Source organism: Astyanax mexicanus, chromosome 17 (genome assembly GCF_023375975.1).
Source record: "Astyanax mexicanus isolate ESR-SI-001 chromosome 17, AstMex3_surface, whole genome shotgun sequence".
Taxonomy (NCBI): domain Eukaryota; kingdom Metazoa; phylum Chordata; class Actinopteri; order Characiformes; family Acestrorhamphidae; genus Astyanax; species Astyanax mexicanus.
In genome coordinates, this window is record NC_064424.1 from 32,009,245 (window position 1) to 32,028,585 (window position 19,341).

A 19,341-nucleotide genomic window follows, 5' to 3' on the forward strand; every position below is an offset into this window, starting at 1 on the left:
CTGACAATGTGACGCACATTTTTGGCTTCATTTTCATAATAGGAAGAGAATGACACCACTGTGTTCCATATTTTAGGTAGTTTGAATCATCCTAAATTTGCACTTTTCTTCTAGGTATCCGTGTAGATATTTTATTTAGCAGCATCTGTTATGATGTATCCTTTGACTTTAGCCTGTATTAACTAGCTATGGGTAGGGGTGTGCCATATCGTATCGTACGCAATAATATCGTCAACATTTTGAATATCGTGAAAGATATTATACGCTGAAATATCGTGCCATAACACTCACCCCTAATTATCACATCAGGGTTCTACTTTTTTGCTGTTTTAAGCAAAAGCAAAAATTCACACATTTCTCATTTCCTATTATATATCTACTAAAAAGTTTTGTATTTTTTTTATATCTCAGTTAGTGTAATATCATATCTCAGGTGTGCTGTATCATATTGTATACAATAATAAATTGTAAGTTTTGTGTTGTTGCAGTAGTGTATTTTTTTGTCATATTGCCAAGAGTATCGTTATCGCGATAATACCATGAAATATGTCAAATTATTTTAGGGCCATATCGCCCACCCCTAGCTATGGGTATTTTTAAAGTAAACAATGCAGCACTTTTGTAAGTCACTCTGGATAAGGGCTGCTAAATGTCTGTGGCTGTGGAGAAATTCTGAATTAAATGACAGACTTTTACATATAAAGTTTCATTTTATGGAGAGAATTTAATAAATGTATGCTCTGTGGATAACTAGGAAATGGTATAACAAAATCAGGGTACTTTCCATATTCATTATGTTGTATTGTTGGACAGTAGTGACAATAGAAGGATTCCCCTCAAACTTCTTTGTCCTTTTCATCATATTAAACAGATAGAGGTTTAATCTTTATTTGAGCAATGCTAAAATAAAATAAAAAACTTAGTGGTAATATCATTGAACACAGAAAAAAATCTAAAAATAACAAGACATATATTACCTGTCCTCAAAATTGTTCAAATAAAGATCAACTGTCCAGATGTTTAAATATGTTAAGGTTTATAACAAAGTGTCAAAACATCAAACATAGCTAGTATATGCTCAAATGTTTCCACAAGCAGTTATTTATATGTTACATTTATGAATATTAAAGCTTTGTTTGTACAAGACCAAAATTGGCATTGCCTGGAAAAATGGTTGGTAATGATTTTTGACCAGAAGACTGTTCACCAAATTAGTCCTCAGTTTTGGTACTTTTAGCATGCTAACCTTATTCAGACAATTAGTACAAACACTGTAAATTACTATCTAAAATAAAACTTTCCCTCTTATGAGGAATAATTAATACAGTTTTAATCAATCTGCATCCAGTTGGGGCGAAGTTCATAAGTAAAGTAGAAGACAAAATATTACAAAGAAAGTTTTATTTTATGCAAGCAGTTTAATTCATGTACGCTCTGTGCATAGCTAGTGAATACAGGAATTGGTATAACGGTTCATTGGAAGTTGAAAGATTATTGATCTATTGTTTGAATTATGATGTATCTGGCTTAATACGTCATAAAGAAGAAAAGGAGATCCAGTCCAAAAATTGTAGTTCCGTCAGATTTTATTCAAAGAATCTTCTGAGCAAAACAATTGTTTTGGGTACATCAAAATTGAGTAAAAAAGATGATTGAAAAATGAATTGAAATAAAAAGGTGTAAATAAAAGGAAAACAAAGGTGAGAAAAGTTGGGGTCTCCAGAGTTCTTTGGCTGTGAGAGCTCTGTCGTCCCTGCCGGGCGAAGCTCAACTCAACTCTTCTTCCTAGTCAGTCGAGTCTAATAAATACCCACCCCCCCCGGATCCTGATACAGAAGCAGTTATTCATCCTATACGTCAGCCGAGAACTCTGTTACCCCAGCCTTATCAGACTATAGGTTACATGTACAGAAACTCTTGGTCCACACAGTATCTCTGGACACCTGTGGAATCAATCATGCTAAGTTGCAAGAAACCCGGCCTTGTGTGTTGGGCACAAGGACATAATATACGTACATTCTAAGTCACAATGCGAATCATCATGAATCATGCTAAATGCTTAAATAACATACTGATTAAGTTAAATGCTGATTTAGTAACACACAGATTAACCTTTTAATCAATGAACAATGAACATAGTAAGGCAAAACTCCTCCATATTCTTACAAAGTCAAATAAAAATCATACATAATGCATTTCAGAGACAGTGATGTTTGAAATGTACACAATGATTAACAGAGTTGCACAATGATACAAATATAGTAGACATGAATGTTGTTCAGCATTTTCACCAGCATTCTGCAGACTGGAGCATATTAAAACTACAGGTCTTCCCATACAAAAACCTGATATGACCATGTATGTATATACATAATTAAAGAGTGGCATGTATTTTAAATATTACGTATTAGTATTATTAGTATTAGATATTACAGATTAGTATTAAGAATTAAAAGTTTTGCAAGTTATTTTTTTTTTATTTTGGCCAATTTCGAAGATTTTCATGTAATGACGACAATTTAATATCAAATACTTTGTGTTGCGCAAAAATTGTTATATGTACATTTTTTTGGATATATTTATAAGCTAAAAGATATGTTGCAATGTATCTGAATTATTTATGCACTAAAAATGATTATACACAAATATATATTTATAACTTTTAAAAGTAACAGTAAGTTTTACTTCAATGTTTTAAAGCAGTTACTTGGTTTGATGTTCTAGATATGCAACCAACCCCTCCCCCATCATTGTTGCATTGCTTCTTTCTTTCTTCTTTACATTTTCAGCAATAAGCATTAATCATGTTCCTTGGAGATGTTTATATTTTCTTTGGTGAAAAACTTGCGCAGTGTACGACTTAAAGGACAGCCGTTGTAGAGCCTAATTATTCCTTCAGTTTCACTGCTTAACATCTTTTCAATGATGTTGAATTCATTTACGCGTGGATGATCTTTCAGTTTTTTCTGAATGAGGGCTTGTAATGCAGGCCATTCAACCTTATTGCCAGTTACTTCCACCTTGCGAGCTTCCTCTACTCTTCCACTGCCCCAGTCTTGTAATCGCCAGGCTAGAATTGTTGAAAGGATGAGATACTTCTTGTTGAAGAAATGGTATTTAATGCCCCCATAAGTTTTTTCAATGGCAGAATTGAAGTTGTCTGGGTAATTGTCCTTGCGAATTATAGAACTCAAATAATGTTCCAAATTGTACTGTGGTCTATCAGGTATGTCCCTCAGCTGCAGAGACCGAATAGCTGCTACAATCTCAACCCTATTGATGTTCCCGAGTTCACCAGGTTTGCCGTTTAGTTGCAGTGCCTCAATGTCTGGTATCACTGTCTGTTCGTTTTCCAGCTGTAGTAATAGTGGTCTGTGGTCCTTAAACTCATCCCTCTGCAAAACGCCACATTTGTTGACTAAGCACATCCATTCCTCAGGGATAAAGAAGTAGTCCAACCTGGACAGGGCTGCTTCTTCTTCTACCTTTTTCTTCTTTTGATCTTCTTTTTTTTCTTTTTCTGCTGCTTCTTCTTCTCCCTTTTTCTTCTTTTGATCTTCTTTTTTTTCTTTTTCTGCTGCTTCTTCTTCTCCCTTTTTCTTCTTTTGATCTTCTTTTTTTTGTGTGTGTGTGAAGCATTCCTCATACCATATACCATAGCCATTCTTTCCTCTAAAGACATCAACCAGTTGAAGATTCCTAATGAATCTTTCCACACACTTTCTGATTTGTAAATGGTATGTGTTTATCTCCTTTGGCCCATAGTGCTCTAACTTTCCTTCGGGTAGCTCTTTGGCTCTGTCATTTGGTCCAAATGTGGTGTTGAAATCTCCTCCAATCACTAAGGTTCCTACAGTTTTCTGCAGATACAGTGTGAGCAAGTCTAGAGTTTTGGTGTCAGAATGATGGTTGTACACAGACACGAGTGTGTACTTCTGATGACTGACCAGGCGACATTTCACAACAACGTAACGTCCGTTACTGTCGACTTCCTGACTGTAAAGGTGGAAATTTGGACAATTTGATTTGTTTACCAAAATGGCTACCCCTTTTGCATTGTCTTTGTACTTAGCGTGAAATACATGCCACTCCTCTGTAATCTTCTCAAACGTCACACCTTTTGTTTCTTGCAAGAAAACCACATGAGCGATGCATTTTATTTCTTCAAGCTTTGTAGAGTTTCCGTCTATGTTCCAGGTGATTATGTTTAGTTTTTCTTTGCTGGTGCTTTGATCTGCTTTCAGGCTGCTGATGCTGTATGTGATCGGTTGAACACCTTCACGGTTCCTAAATAAACAGAATGTGAGCTTAAAAAACGGTTCGGAAAGTTATTATTATTGTTAACTAAAATAAATATTTACTATGCCCTATTTCCAGGGCACATGTTCTCATGTCTGTCATACATTATGAACAAATATTTAGAGCATCAACTGGACTCCAAAATCCAGCTCTTCCCCATACATGGACTAGACAAGCTGTGTGTGAGCATTTGCACGTCAGTGTTGGCAATGGGTGCAAGAACTTAATGCAGCTAAATATATTTAGAATGGATGTCCACAGTTAGGCCTGTCGCGCTAACTAGGTTATCGACTTTTCGCACAATAATTTTTTTAACCGCAATAATTTTTGCCGACGTCGATAATAGCGACACTTTGGCTAACTACTTACAGATTTTAATGCTTATTTCACTACTTACACTTTTTAATGTTTATTTCGTCCAAATTTTACTTTGTCTTAGAACTCTGAACCACATATCTGAGACACAAGGAAGACTTGGGGCTATAATATGTATTTAAGATCTGAAATGGACTCGAACTACTTTTCGAAAGATTGAAATCTTTTTGGAACTTTAAACTACTTTAGTGTCTATTAGAGCTGGGCGATTTTGTAAAAAAAAATTCAATATTCTTTAAATATATAAGCAATTCTCAATTATGATTACGATTTTCAGTTCTTATATATATTTGTTTTATTTGTAAACAAACAACACCATTTAAAATAAGCCATTAGTATTGTTCCCTTTAAATTTAATTTCAACCAATTTTTTTTTATTTTTACGAATAGGAAGCAGCCCCCTGCAAACTTACATGCAGCTTTTATATTAAAGCTCCACTAGGTAGGATTGAGATTTTGTGCTCGTGGGCTCCCCCTACAGTTGTAGAGTGTAATAAATGTTTCAGGCCGATTAGTTACTCTTTCTCGTTTTCTGGCTTTCACAGACATATTCGGTCTCTTTCCAGCTTCTGCCAGAGTGTCTGTATGTTAGTTCGTAAAGAATGAAGCAGTAGTTCTTGTAGAACTGTTAGAACTAAAGGTCGGAAAGCAGGTCACAGTTCTCGCGAGTGTTGGTTGCGGCCGCCTCTGAAAACTTACAGAGTCTGGTTTGAGCTCAGAGGAGCTCCGGCACAGACACGAGAGCACCGCTATTCCTCCTATTACACCTCAGTGCAGCGCTGCAGTGAGTTTCAAGCTGTAATTTTACTTCTTTAAAACTACAAAAAATCAAGGAATCCTACCTAGTGGGGCTTTAAAGATGGTACAAATATAATCTAATTGTATTTCAATTTTATAGTTATATAAGTAAATGTGTAAAAATGTGTAAATCACATAAAACAGGACTTTTTGTAGGCTTTGTTTACAGTCACATTCTGTGTGAATTACATTGCTGTCTAATTCAAAACATCTGAAAATTTTAAGACATTAAATTTAGACTATAAAACTTAATTCACTATAAGCAAGTTTAGTATGTCAAATATGTCAAAACAGTGGAAACGAAGCTGAAATCTCATTTAAAGCAGAACCATCCTTCCCAATTTTCCGAGCTGAATATTGAATATTAATATTGTTCTCCCAGAGAGATCCTGCCTCAAGCCCCACACAGTAAACATGTTGGTGTCCCTTGCTCTGAATTTGTCTGACAGTTACATTAAAAAATACATTTATTGCAAGAGCTATGTGACCTGCTGAGCCATCTGTGTCTTTTGACGCTAATTTATGTTTTATAGAATGTACATATACGATCAGAAAAAAGAATCTGCAAGTGCCTTTGTGTTATGTCCAGAGTTGAATTAATGTAAATGTTACTTTAATCTAAAAGTTGTTACTTTTTGTTGTTTAATATTTAGTGCAGTTTTCTCAGAACCCACAGAGTCCCTGAGTGGTTGTACTTTATTTGTTTTAGTTATTTAGCACATTCAAATATTTTTATATTAGACGCCCAATGTCGGCTCTTAATAATAAAAAGTTTAACTGCAAAATGGTGTAATAGTATTATGCTAGTATATTATTACTATGGCACACTGTCCTAAAGCTCTTTTTGGAGCCCATAAGCAGGAAAAAGCATTTTCTATAGCGGCGCTTTAAAATGAAAATATTATCATTTATCGTAATAATTTCTGGGACAATATATCGTCCTGAAAATTTTGTCTATCCACAATTATATTGGACATTCCGTGTAAGTTAGAGCAGACTGTAGTGCCTTCCAACCTTGACAGGAGAAGGAAAACCATAACTTTCCAAAGGAAGTCAATGCATTTTTTATGGCAAGATATTTTGGAGAATATATTGATCCATTTTATACAAAACTGTATATTATAATAACTATTACCTGCAAATGGGTTAAAATTTTATTGTCAGGTAGTCTCTTGCAAGATATAAAAACATATCCTAATTTTTAGAATGATGTTTTCAAAAGGTATGCAGAGTTGTGCACACTGTGAATCAGATGATCAATGTACTTACTTCATAGAGTTGTTTTGGTCGGTTTGGTCTGATTCTTCTTCTGAATCAGTACTGCATTAAAATAGCACACACACACACACACACACACACACACACACACACACACACACAAAAAAAAAAATGTATTAAGATTATACAAAGTAAAATGTGTCCCAAGTTAATAATAAGTGTCTATAATAACTGTGTAGTTACACATTAACAATCCATGTAATAACAGTGTAACTGCTGGTAAACAGTGTACAGGTTATGTTATGTAGGTGTAGGTTATGTAGTGTATAAAGGTCAGAATGTGTGAAATGAGATCTGAGTTATGATTTTTAGGACAAAAACAATCGTAGCACTAATTATTTTTGTATTACATTCAAAAGCTGTTGGAGAAATATACGTTTTTATGCAACTTATTCTACACACACTCTTACATTTGAAAATTTACACAGACCATGCTCTATTAAACACAAGTCAAATTTAATGCTGACGTAAAAGCGGGTACGACTGACTATATTTATTAAATAACAAATAAACAACGAAACAAACAAGAAACAAACGAGAGATAAAGTAAACATAAACAAACTGGAAAACCAACGAGGAACTAATCTAGACAGAAAATAACTAAACAGGATTAGAGAATAAACCAGGAAATAAATCAGGAAATAAACAAGAAATAAACAGAGATAAACAGAGATAAACGAGGTGCAATAAACTAGGGCTATAAACAAGAAAACGTTGAAAGACAAAACAACAGAGGAAGGTGCAAAGACCGACGAATAAACACAGACATAAAGGGACTATTTATACACACAGGAAGCACACACCTGGGGAAACAGGTAACGAGGGGCGGAGCTACAAATTACACACGTGGCTGGAAAATTACTGGGGAACACACTGGGTAAAGGAGAAACACAGGGAAACAGAGCAAGGGCGTGACAGGCATAAATTCCATCTTCATCTAAAAAGTCTAAACTGGTAAATTTGTTGGTGTATGCTGTTTTTTATAGCAGAGCAATATAAAATACTTTAAACATCAGCGGGTTTAAATTCTGTCAATGTGTTGTGTTTTTCAACAATGTAAGCCCTTTAAATATGGCCCTTCGGCTCCTACTACAAGGATTTTTCTGATTAAATGTACTTAAATGTGAAAAAAACTGAGTGGCTCTTCAGCTTTGTCATTTTTTCCTAACATGTTGAAATCTCCTCCAATCATAGTGTTCTGCAGATACAGTGTGAGCAGGTCTAGAGTTTATAGAGAGATGTCAGATTTATGGCTCTACACACACGTGTGTACTCCTAAAATCTGAGCAGTCTATATCTGTTGACTTCCTGACTGTAAAGTCAGAAATTTAGACATTGTGACATTGTTTACCAAAATTGCCTGTGGTGTGGAACTGTGTAACATACATGCCACTCGTGTGTAATCTCTTTTGGAAACTTCACACACTTCTGGAAACTTGCAAGAAAACAACATGATGGAAAATATGAAAGGTATGCAGAGTTGTGCTCACTGTGAATCAGATGATCAATGTACTTACTTCATAGAGTTGTTTTGGTCGGTTTGGTCTGATTCTTCTTCTGAATCAGTACTGCATTAAAATAGCACACACACACACACACACACACAAAAAAAATGTATTAAGATTATACAAAGTAAAATGTGTCCCAAGTTAATAATAAGTGTCTATAATAACTGTGTAGTTACACATTAACAATCCATGTAATAACAGTGTAACTGCTGGTAAACAGTGTACAGGTTATGTTATGTAGGTGTAGGTTATGTAGTGTATAAAGGTCAGAATGTGTGAAATGAGATCTGAGTTATGATTTTTAGGACAAAAACAATCGTAGCACTAATTATTTTTGTATTACATTCAAAAGCTGTTGGAGAAATATACGTTTTTATGCAACTTATTCTACACACACTCTTACATTTGAAAATTTACACAGACCATGCTCTATTAAACACAAGTCAAATTTAATGCTGACGTAAAAGCGGGTACGACTGACTATATTTATTAAATAACAAATAAACAACGAAACAAACAAGAAACAAACGAGAGATAAAGTAAACATAAACAAACTGGAAAACCAACGAGGAACTAATCTAGACAGAAAATAACTAAACAGGATTAGAGAATAAACCAGGAAATAAATCAGGAAATAAACAAGAAATAAACAGAGATAAACGAGGTGCAATAAACTAGGGCTATAAACAAGAAAACGTTGAAAGACAAAACAACAGAGGAAGGTGCAAAGACCGACAAATAAACACAGACATAAAGGGACTATTTATACACACAGGAAGCACACACCTGGGGAAACAGGTAACGAGGGGCGGAGCTACAAATTACACACGTGGCTGGAAAATTACTGGGGAACACACTGGGAAAAGGAGAAACACAGGGAAACAGAGCAAGGGCGTGACAGGCATAAATTCCATCTTCATCTAAAAAGTCTAAACTGGTAAATTTGTTGGTGTATGCTGTTTTTTATAGCAGAGCAATATAAGATACTTTAAACATCAGCGGGTTTAAATTCTGTCAATGTGTTGTGTTTTTCAACAATGTAAACCCTTTAAATATGGCCCTTCGGCTCCTACTACAAGGATTTTTCTGATTAAATGTACTTAAAAGTGAAAAAAAACTGAGTGGCTCTTCAGCTTTGTCATTTTTTCCTAACATGTTGAAATGTCCTCCAATCATAGTGTTCTGCAGATACAGTGTGAGCAGGTCTAGAGTTTATAGAGAGATGTCAGATTTATGGCTCTAAACACACATGTGTACTCCTAAAATCTGAGCAGTCTATATCTTACAACAACGTATTGTCCATTACTGTTAACTTCCTGACTGTAAAGCCAGAAATTTAGACATTGTGATTTGTTTACCAAAATTGCCTGTGGTGTGGAACTGTGTAACATACATGCCACTCGTGTGTAATCTCTTTTGGAAACTTCACACACTTCTGGAAACTTGCAAGAAAACAACATGATGGAAAATATGTATATTTTCTAACCTCTGGACAGTTTTTTTTCTTTTTTTTTCATCCTTTTCTTCATTGCCGGTACTTTGATCTGGTGTGGTATATTTTCTCTTTTCACTTTTCCCTAGAGGGTTCCTAGGGGAACAAATTAGTAATTAAATAAACATATTGAGTTAAAAACAGTTCAGAAGTTAAATTCAGCTTTCTATGGTGACACTATGAAATGTATTAAATAAACTAAAATAAATCTTTGCTAAGCTTTGCTTAATCTTTACCTTGCCCTACTCCCAGAGCACATGTTCTCCCAGGATAAATTAAAAAAAGCCACAAAATATCTGTCATACATTATGAACATATATTTAGAATATCATTAGAATTAGACTCTTACTCTAAAATCCAGCTCTTCCCCAAACATGGACTAGACAATCTGCTTGTGTGCTTTTGCATGTCAGTGTCAGTGTGGGTGCAAAAACTTAATGTAGCTAAATATATTCTTTAAAAGTGATGTCCACAATGTTATTGGACATTCTATGTAAGTTAGAGCAGCCTGTAGTGCCTTCCAGACTTTAGAGTAGTAGGAAAAAATTTGTTGGTGTATGCTGTTTTTTATATAGCAGAGCAATATAAAATACTTTAAACGTCAGCGGGATTAAATTCTGTCAATGTGTTGTGTTTTTCAACAATATGGGCCCTTTAAATATGGCCCTTTGGCTCCTACTACAAGGATTTTTCTATTTTGATTAAATGTACTCAAATGAGTTGTGAAAAAAGTAATTTGTTTTCTGTTCCACCACGATTTAGAAAATATTAGAAGATACATTGTGTTGAAGAAATGTATGGAATGCCCCTGAAAGTTGTTTTACTGGCAGAACTGAAGTTGCCAAGTAATATGGTGTTATTAGATAACTCAAATCACATTGCACATTTTCAGTTTCCTCAGGACTGGTTGTCCTGTGTTGTCCACCGAGTATTTTCCTCAGCTGCTGAGACTGAATAGCTGCTACACTCTCAACCTTACTGATGGTTTGATGCTGTTGTGGTGGTATATCAGGTTTGTCTCTCAGTTGCAGTGCCTAAATGTCTGAAAATTCTGTCTAATTCTGCAGATGTCATGACAATAAAAGCCTCTTGACTTGAGAATTCTGATGTATATATCTGGATCTTGCCTATATGTGAAGTATGTCTCATTCCATAGACCATAGCCCTTCTTCCTCTAAAGACATTGGCCAGTTAAAGACTCCTCATAAATCTTTCCACTAAATTTCTGATTTTTATATGTTGATTGTTTATCTCTTCAGGCTTATAGTGCTGAAAGTTTCCACTGAGTGGCTCTTCAGCTTTGTCATTTTTTCCTAACATGTTGAAATCTCCTCCAATCATAGTGTTCTGCAGATACAGTGTGAGCAGGTCTAGAGTTTATAGAGAGATGTCAGATTTATGGCTCTACACACACGTGTGTACTCCTAAAATCTGAGCAGTCTATATCTTACAACAACGTATTGTCCATTACTGTTAACTTCCTGACTGTAAAGCCAGAAATTTAGACATTCTGATATGTTTACCAAAATTGCCAGTGGTGTGGAACTGTGTAACATACATGCCACTCGTGTGTAATCTCTCTAATATGTATATTATTTCTAACCTCAGGCCATCTGTGTTACAGGTGTTTTCATGTAGTTTGTCATCGCTGTTGATTTGATCAGATTCCAGGCTGGTGGTGTCTTTCTTTTTTGTTTTTGGGTTTCCAATGCACCTAGGAGAAACAAATTAGTAATTAAATAAACAGATTGTGAGCTCAAAAACAGTTCAGAAAGTTGAACTCAGCTTTCTACGGTGACACTAAAATAAATATTTTCTAAGCTTTGCTTTTCTAAGCTTAGCTTTGCCCTACTCCCAGAGCACATGTTCTCTCAGGATAAATAAAAAAGCCATACATTATTATACATTATCATACATTATTAACACATATATATATATATATATATATATATATATATATATATATATATATATATATATATATATATATATATATATATATATAGTATACTTAGAATTAGACTCTCCCCAAACATGGACTAGACAATTTGCTTGTGTGCTTTTGCACGCCAGTGACGGCAATGGGAGCAAAAACTTAATGTAGCTAAATATATTCTTTAAAAGTGATGTCCACAATGATATTGGACATTCCATGTAAGTTAGAGCAGCCTATAGTGCCTTCCAGACTTTACAGAAGAAGAAAAAACCTTAACTTTTCAAAGGAAATCAATGCAAAATGATTGTGTTACAAGATATTTTGGAGAATCTATTGATCCATTTAATAATGTTTTGTATATTATAATAACCAGTGTCTGCAAATGAATATTATAAAACTTGACTCCACTACTACCACCACTATTTAAATGGTATGCAATCAGATGATGAGTATACTTACGTCTTACTGCACCTAATTGGTTTATCTGACATGACAGCTGATGCCTCTTCTGTGGATCTGCATTAAAATAGCAGTGGAAATATATATTATTTTACAAAGTGACTTTTAATTATATTATTTATTTTATAGATTTTTATGTGTCCTGGGATATAAAATGTTTTTATGGGTAAAACTGCAGGATGGGACGTCTGAAATCCATCCACAAAGAGTTGTAAAAAAAGATGGACGCTGCGTCGCCGTTCCCATTCATTCAATGAAAATGATGCCGGAATCTTCCGCCATGTTGGCGATCCTGAAACCCGAGACCAGAGGAGGGAGAAAGACTGTGGAGAGCAGCCTACTCATTTAAATAACCCCGCCCCTGAGAGCTGCCTCCACAGAGCTATACACAGTCAGTCTATGGTCCAACCTATACAGTCATTGGTCCCACCCCGGCTAGGTGTAACCCAGCCCTTTTACACACCAATAGCCACACCTTTTTGAATAGAGCTGAATAACGTTTTAAAAAACAAGTTCTGTGGGGATATAAAAATTTGATAATATATACAGTCTGTGTGTAGCACATTAGAGAGCACCTGTAATACTGGACAACCCTAAGGCTGCTGGAGCAAAAGTTGCAATGAAAACCTAGAGGCAGTGATCCTGACCGCAACTGTGTTTCAACTGATTTGTAGTTGATCACCAGAGTTGGGATGATTACTTTAAAAATGTAGCCTGATTACAATCTGACATGCTGACATGTAATTACATATCCTTTAATTGCTGTTATAAATCTGTACCAGTGCATACTTTACTAGTAGTTACACTAATATTACATGAATTGTTAATAACTACACCATAGGTCGGCAATAGGCGGCCCGCGGGCCAGATGCGGCCCGCAAGCAAGAAACATCTGGCCCGTGAGGTTGAACTATAATGAAAAAAAAAAATCGGACTGTCCGTCTCAAAAATGCTCTTTATTTAGAAACTTAATTTTCCAAAACAGAAAATTTTATTAAAGATTTTTTGATAGAGCCACGGGCTGTTAGATAACTGCTAGCTTCTTTATTCTGTTTTTTTTTATTATTCGTTTGTTTTTTTTTTTATTTAACAAACAGGTATATCATTAATAGCGCCCCCAATGGTCAGTCCACAGATTTCACCCACATCAGCCCACTTGAATGTCTGCTTGTCATTTTAAGAGCGCCCTCCCGCCACCGCGCCCAAGTGCTTGTGGCCCGCCATGTAATGGCTTGGAAAAAATCTGGCCCGCGGCCAAACTTAATTGCCGACCCCTGAACTACACAGTTATTAGAGACGCTTATTTTAAAGTGGGAGTGTAAAAAGGTTTTATTCCAAGTATTTTAAATGATTTATATTAATCAATTTATCATAATATGTTTAGACACGTGCCTGAAACAAAACAGCTTAAATTCCATCTTCATCTAAAAAGTCTAAACTGGTAAATTTGTTGGTGTATGCTGTTTTTTATATAGCAGAGCAATATAAAATACTTTAAACGTCAGCGGGATTAAATTCTGTCAATGTGTTGTGTTTTTCAACAATATGGGCCCTTTAAATATGGCCCTTTGGCTCCTACTACAAGGATTTTTCTATTTTGATTAAATGTACTCAAATGAGTTGTGAAAAAAGTAATTTGTTTTCTGTTCCACCACGATTTAGAAAATATTAGAAGATACATTGTGTTGAAGAAATGTATGGAATGCCCCTGAAAGTTGTTTTACTGGCAGAACTGAAGTTGCCAAGTAATATGGTGTTATTAGATAACTCAAATCACATTGCACATTTTCAGTTTCCTCAGGACTGGTTGTCCTGTGTTGTCCACCGAGTATTTTCCTCAGCTGCTGAGACTGAATAGCTGCTACACTCTCAACCTTACTGATGGTTTGATGCTGTTGTGGTGGTATATCAGGTTTGTCTCTCAGTTGCAGTGCCTAAATGTCTGAAAATTCTGTCTAATTCTGCAGATGTCATGACAATAAAAGCCTCTTGACTTGAGAATTCTGATGTATATATCTGGATCTTGCCTATATGTGAAGTATGTCTCATTCCATAGACCATAGCCCTTCTTCCTCTAAAGACATTGGCCAGTTAAAGACTCCTCATAAATCTTTCCACTAAATTTCTGATTTTTATATGTTGATTGTTTATCTCTTCAGGCTTATAGTGCTGAAAGTTTCCACTGAGTGGCTCTTCAGCTTTGTCATTTTTTCCTAACATGTTGAAATCTCCTCCAATCATAGTGTTCTGCAGATACAGTGTGAGCAGGTCTAGAGTTTATAGAGAGATGTCAGATTTATGGCTCTACACACACGTGTGTACTCCTAAAATCTGAGCAGTCTATATCTTACAACAACGTATTGTCCATTACTGTTAACTTCCTGACTGTAAAGCCAGAAATTTTGACATTCTGATATGTTTACCAAAATTGCCAGTGGTGTGGAACTGTGTAACATACATGCCACTCGTGTGTAATCTCTCTAATATGTATATTATTTCTAACCTCAGGCCATCTGTGTTACAGGTGTTTTCATGTAGTTTGTCATCGCTGTTGATTTGATCAGATTCCAGGCTCGTGGTGGTGTCTTTCATTTTTGTTTTTGGGTTTCCAATGCACCTAGGAGAAACAAATTAGTAATTAAATAAACAGATTGTGAGCTCAAAAACAGTTCAGAAAGTTGAACTCAGCTTTCTACGGTGACACTAAAATAAATATTTTCTAAGCTTTGCTTTTCTAAGCTTAGCTTTGCCCTACTCCCAGAGCACATGTTCTCTCAGGATAAATAAAAAAGCCATACATTATTATACATTATCATACATTATTAACATATATATATATATATATATATATATATATATATATATATATATATATATATATATATATATATATATAGTATACTTAGAATTAGACTCTCCCCAAACATGGACTAGACAATCTGCTTGTGTGCTTTTGCACGCCAGTGACGGCAATGGGAGCAAAAACTTAATGTAGCTAAATATATTCTTTAAAAGTGATGTCCACAATGATATTGGACATTCCATGTAAGTTAGAGCAGCCTATAGTGCCTTCCAGACTTTACAGAAGAAGAAAAAACCTTAACTTTTCAAAGGAAATCAATGCAAAATGATTGTGTTACAAGATATTTTGGAGAATCTATTGATCCATTTAATAATGTTTTGTATATTATAATAACCAGTGTCTGCAAATGGATATTATAAAACTTGACTCCACTACTACCACCACTATTTAAATGGTATGCAATCAGATGATGAGTATACTTACGTCTTACTGCACCTAATTGGTTTATCTGACATGACAGCTGATGCCTCTTCTGTGGATCTGCATTAAAATAGCAGTGGAAATATATATTATTTTACAAAGTGACTTTTAATTATATTATTTATTTTATAGATTTTTATGTGTCCTGGGATATAAAATGTTTTTATGGGTAAAACTGCAGGATGGGACGTCTGAAATCCATCCACAAAGAGTTGTAAAAAAAGATGGACGCTGCGTCGCCGTTCCCATTCATTCAATGAAAATGATGCCGGAATCTTCCGCCATGTTGGCGATCCTGAAACCCGAGACCAGAGGAGGGAGAAAGACTGTGGAGAGCAGCCTACTCATTTAAATAACCCCGCCCCTGAGAGCTGCCTCCACAGAGCTATACACAGTCAGTCTATGGTCCAACCTATACAGTCATTGGTCCCACCCCGGCTAGGTGTAACCCAGCCCTTTTACACACCAATAGCCACACCTTTTTGAATAGAGCTGAATAACGTTTTAAAAAACAAGTTCTGTGGGGATATAAAAATTTGATAATATAAACAGTCTGTGTGTAGCACATTAGAGAGCACCTGTAATACTGGACAACCCTAAGGCTGCTGGAGCAAAAGTTGCAATGAAAACCTAGAGGCAGTGATCCTGACCGCAACTGTGTTTCAACTGATTTGTAGTTGATCACCAGAGTTGGGATGATTACTTTAAAAATGTAGCCTGATTACAATCTGACATGCTGACATGTAATTACATATCCTTTAATTGCTGTTATAAATCTGTACCAGTGCATACTTTACTAGTAGTTACACTAATATTACATGAATTGTTAATAACTACACCATAGGTCGGCAATAGGCGGCCCGCGGGCCAGATGCGGCCCGCAAGCAAGAAACATCTGGCCCGTGAGGTTGAACTATAATGAAAAAAAAAATCGGACTGTCCGTCTCAAAAATGCTCTTTATTTAGAAACTTAATTTTCCAAAACAGAAAATTTTATTAAAGATTTTTTGATAGAGCCACGGGCTGTTAGATAACTGCTAGCTTCTTTATTCTGTTTTTTTTTTTTATTCGTTTGTTTTTTTTTTATTTAACAAACAGGTATATCATTAATAGCGCCCCCAATGGTCAGTCCACAGATTTCACCCACATCAGCCCACTTGAATGTCTGCTTGTCATTTTAAGAGCGCCCTCCCGCCACCGCGCCCAAGTGCTTGTGGCCCGCCATGTAATGGCTTGGAAAAAATCTGGCCCGCGGCCAAACTTAATTGCCGACCCCTGAACTACACAGTTATTAGAGACGCTTATTTTAAAGTGGGAGTGTAAAAAGGTTTTATTCCAAGTATTTTAAATGATTTATATTAATCAATTTATCATAATATGTTTAGACACGTGCCTGAAACAAAACAGCTTAAATTCCATCTTCATCTAAAAAGTCTAAACTGGTAAATGTGTTGGTGTATGCTGTTTTTTATATAGCAGAGCAATATAAAATACTTTAAACGTCAGCGGGATTAAAATCTGTCAATGTGTTGTGTTTTTCAACAATATGGGCCCTTTAAATATGGCCCTTTGGCTCCTACTACAAGGATTTTTCTATTTTGATTAAATGTACTCAAATGAGTTGTGAAAAAAGTAATTTGTTTTCTGTTCCACCACGATTTAGAAAATATTAGAAGATACATTGTGTTGAAGAAATGGTATGGAATGCCCCTGAAAGTTGTTTTACTGGCAGAACTGAAGTTGCCAAGTAATATGGTATTATTAGATAACTGTGTCCTGTGTTGTCCACCGAGTATTTTCCTCAGCTGCTGAGACTGAATAGCTGCTACACTCTCAACCTTACTGATGGTTTGATGCTGTTGTGGTGGTATATCAGGTTTGTCTCTCAGTTGCAGTGCCTAAATGTCTGAAAATTCTGTCTAATTCTGCAGATGTCATGACAATAAAAGCCTCTTGACTTGAGAATTCTGATGTATATATCTGGATCTTGCCTATATGTGAAGTATGTCTCATTCCATAGACCATAGCCCTTCTTCCTCTAAAGACATTGGCCAGTTAAAGACTCCTCATAAATCTTTCCACTAAATTTCTGATTTTTATATGTTGATTGTTTATCTCTTCAGGCTTATAGTGCTGAAAGTTTCCACTGAGTGGCTCTTCAGCTTTGTCATTTTTTCCTAACATGTTGAAATCTCCTCCAATCATAGTGTTCTGCAGATACAGTGTGAGCAGGTCTAGAGTTTATAGAGAGATGTCAGATTTATGGCTCTACACACACGTGTGTACTCCTAAAATCTGAGCAGTCTATATCTTACAACAACGTATTGTCCATTACTGTTAACTTCCTGACTGTAAAGCCAGAAATTTTGACATTCTGATATGTTTACCAAAATTGCCAGTGGTGTGGAACTGTGTAACATACATGCCACTCGTGTGTAATCTCTCTAATATGTATATTATTTCTAACCTCAGGCCATCTGTGTTACAGGTGTTTTCATGTAGTTTGTCATCGCTGTTGATTTGATCAGATTCCAGGCTCGTGGTGGTGTCTTTCATTTTTGTTTTTGGGTTTCCAATGCACCTAGGAGAAACAAATTAGTAATTAAATAAACAGATTGTGAGCTCAAAAACAGTTCAGAAAGTTGAACTCAGCTTTCTACGGTGACACTAAAATAAATATTTTCTAAGCTTTGCTTTTCTAAGCTTAGCTTTGCCCTACTCCCAGAGCACATGTTCTCTCAGGATAAATAAAAAAGCCATACATTATTATACATTATCATACATTATTAACATATATATATATATATATATATATATATATATATATATATATATATATATATATATATATATATATATATAGTATACTTAGAATTAGACTCTCCCCAAACATGGACTAGACAATCTGCTTGTGTGCTTTTGCACGCCAGTGACGGCAATGGGAGCAAAAACTTAATGTAGCTAAATATATTCTTTAAAAGTGATGTCCACAATGATATTGGACATTCCATGTAAGTTAGAGCAGCCTATAGTGCCTTCCAGACTTTACAGAAGAAGAAAAAACCTTAAAAAAAGATGGACGCTGCGTCGCCGTTCCCATTCATTCAATGAAAATGATGCCGGAATCTTCCGCCATGTTGGCGATCCTGAAACCCGAGACCAGAGGAGGGAGAAAGACTGTGGAGAGCAGCCTACTCATTTAAATAACCCCGCCCCTGAGAGCTGCCTCCACAGAGCTATACACAGTCAGTCTATGGTCCAACCTATACAGTCATTGGTCCCACCCCGGCTAGGTGTAACCCAGCCCTTTTACACACCAATAGCCACACCTTTTTGAATAGAGCTGAATAACGTTTTAAAAAACAAGTTCTGTGGGGATATAAAAATTTGATAATATATACAGTCTGTGTGTAGCACATTAGAGAGCACCTGTAATACTGGACAACCCTAAGGCTGCTGGAGCAAAAGTTGCAATGAAAACCTAGAGGCAGTGATCCTGACCGCAACTGTGTTTCAACTGATTTGTAGTTGATCACCAGAGTTGGGATGATTACTTTAAAAATGTAGCCTGATTACAATCTGACATGCTGACATGTAATTACATATCCTTTAATTGCTGTTATAAATCTGTACCAGTGCATACTTTACTAGTAGTTACACTAATATTACATGAATTGTTAATAACTACACAGTTATTAGAGACGCTTATTTTAAAGTGGGAGTGTAAAAAGGTTTTATTCCAAGTATTTTAAACGATTTATATTAATCAATTTATCATAATATGTTTAGACACGTGCCTGAAACAAAACAGCTTAAATTCCATCTTCATCTAAAAAGTCTAAACTGGTAAATTTGTTGGTGTATGCTGATTTTTATATAGCAGAGAATGCCCTCTGAAAGTTGTTTTACTGGC

General features: G+C 35.6%; 1 protein-coding gene across 1 annotated transcript; it reads right to left on the reverse strand.

The window, feature by feature from the left end:
* Window positions 1-2,798: 2,798 nt before the first annotated feature.
* On the reverse strand, window positions 2,799-18,023 carry LOC103025494 (uncharacterized). Its single transcript, XM_049466685.1, has 6 exons — window positions 17,896-18,023; window positions 15,432-15,488; window positions 14,649-14,762; window positions 12,146-12,202; window positions 9,745-9,846; window positions 2,799-4,287 (listed from the first exon to the last, which is right to left on the reverse strand). The coding sequence occupies exons 1-6, from the start codon at window positions 17,982-17,984 to the stop codon at window positions 2,799-2,801; spliced, it is 1,908 nt and encodes a 635-aa protein (XP_049322642.1). The 5' UTR covers window positions 17,985-18,023.
* Window positions 18,024-19,341: the final 1,318 nt, after the last annotated feature.

What these genes read in the sequence shown, in the direction of transcription:
- LOC103025494 (XM_049466685.1), bottom strand. Translation starts at nt 17,984, where the DNA reads ATGAAAGACACCACCACGAGCCTGGAATCTGATCAAATCAACAGCGAT. An exon ending in CCAATTAGGTGCAGTAAGAC is followed by an intron (nt 14,763 to 15,431) that starts GTAAGTATACTC and finishes TGTTTCTCCTAG; the next exon opens with GTGCATTGGAAACCCAAAAA. An exon ending in CCAATTAGGTGCAGTAAGAC is followed by an intron (nt 9,847 to 12,145) that starts GTAAGTATACTC and finishes TTGTTCCCCTAG; the next exon opens with GAACCCTCTAGGGAAAAGTG.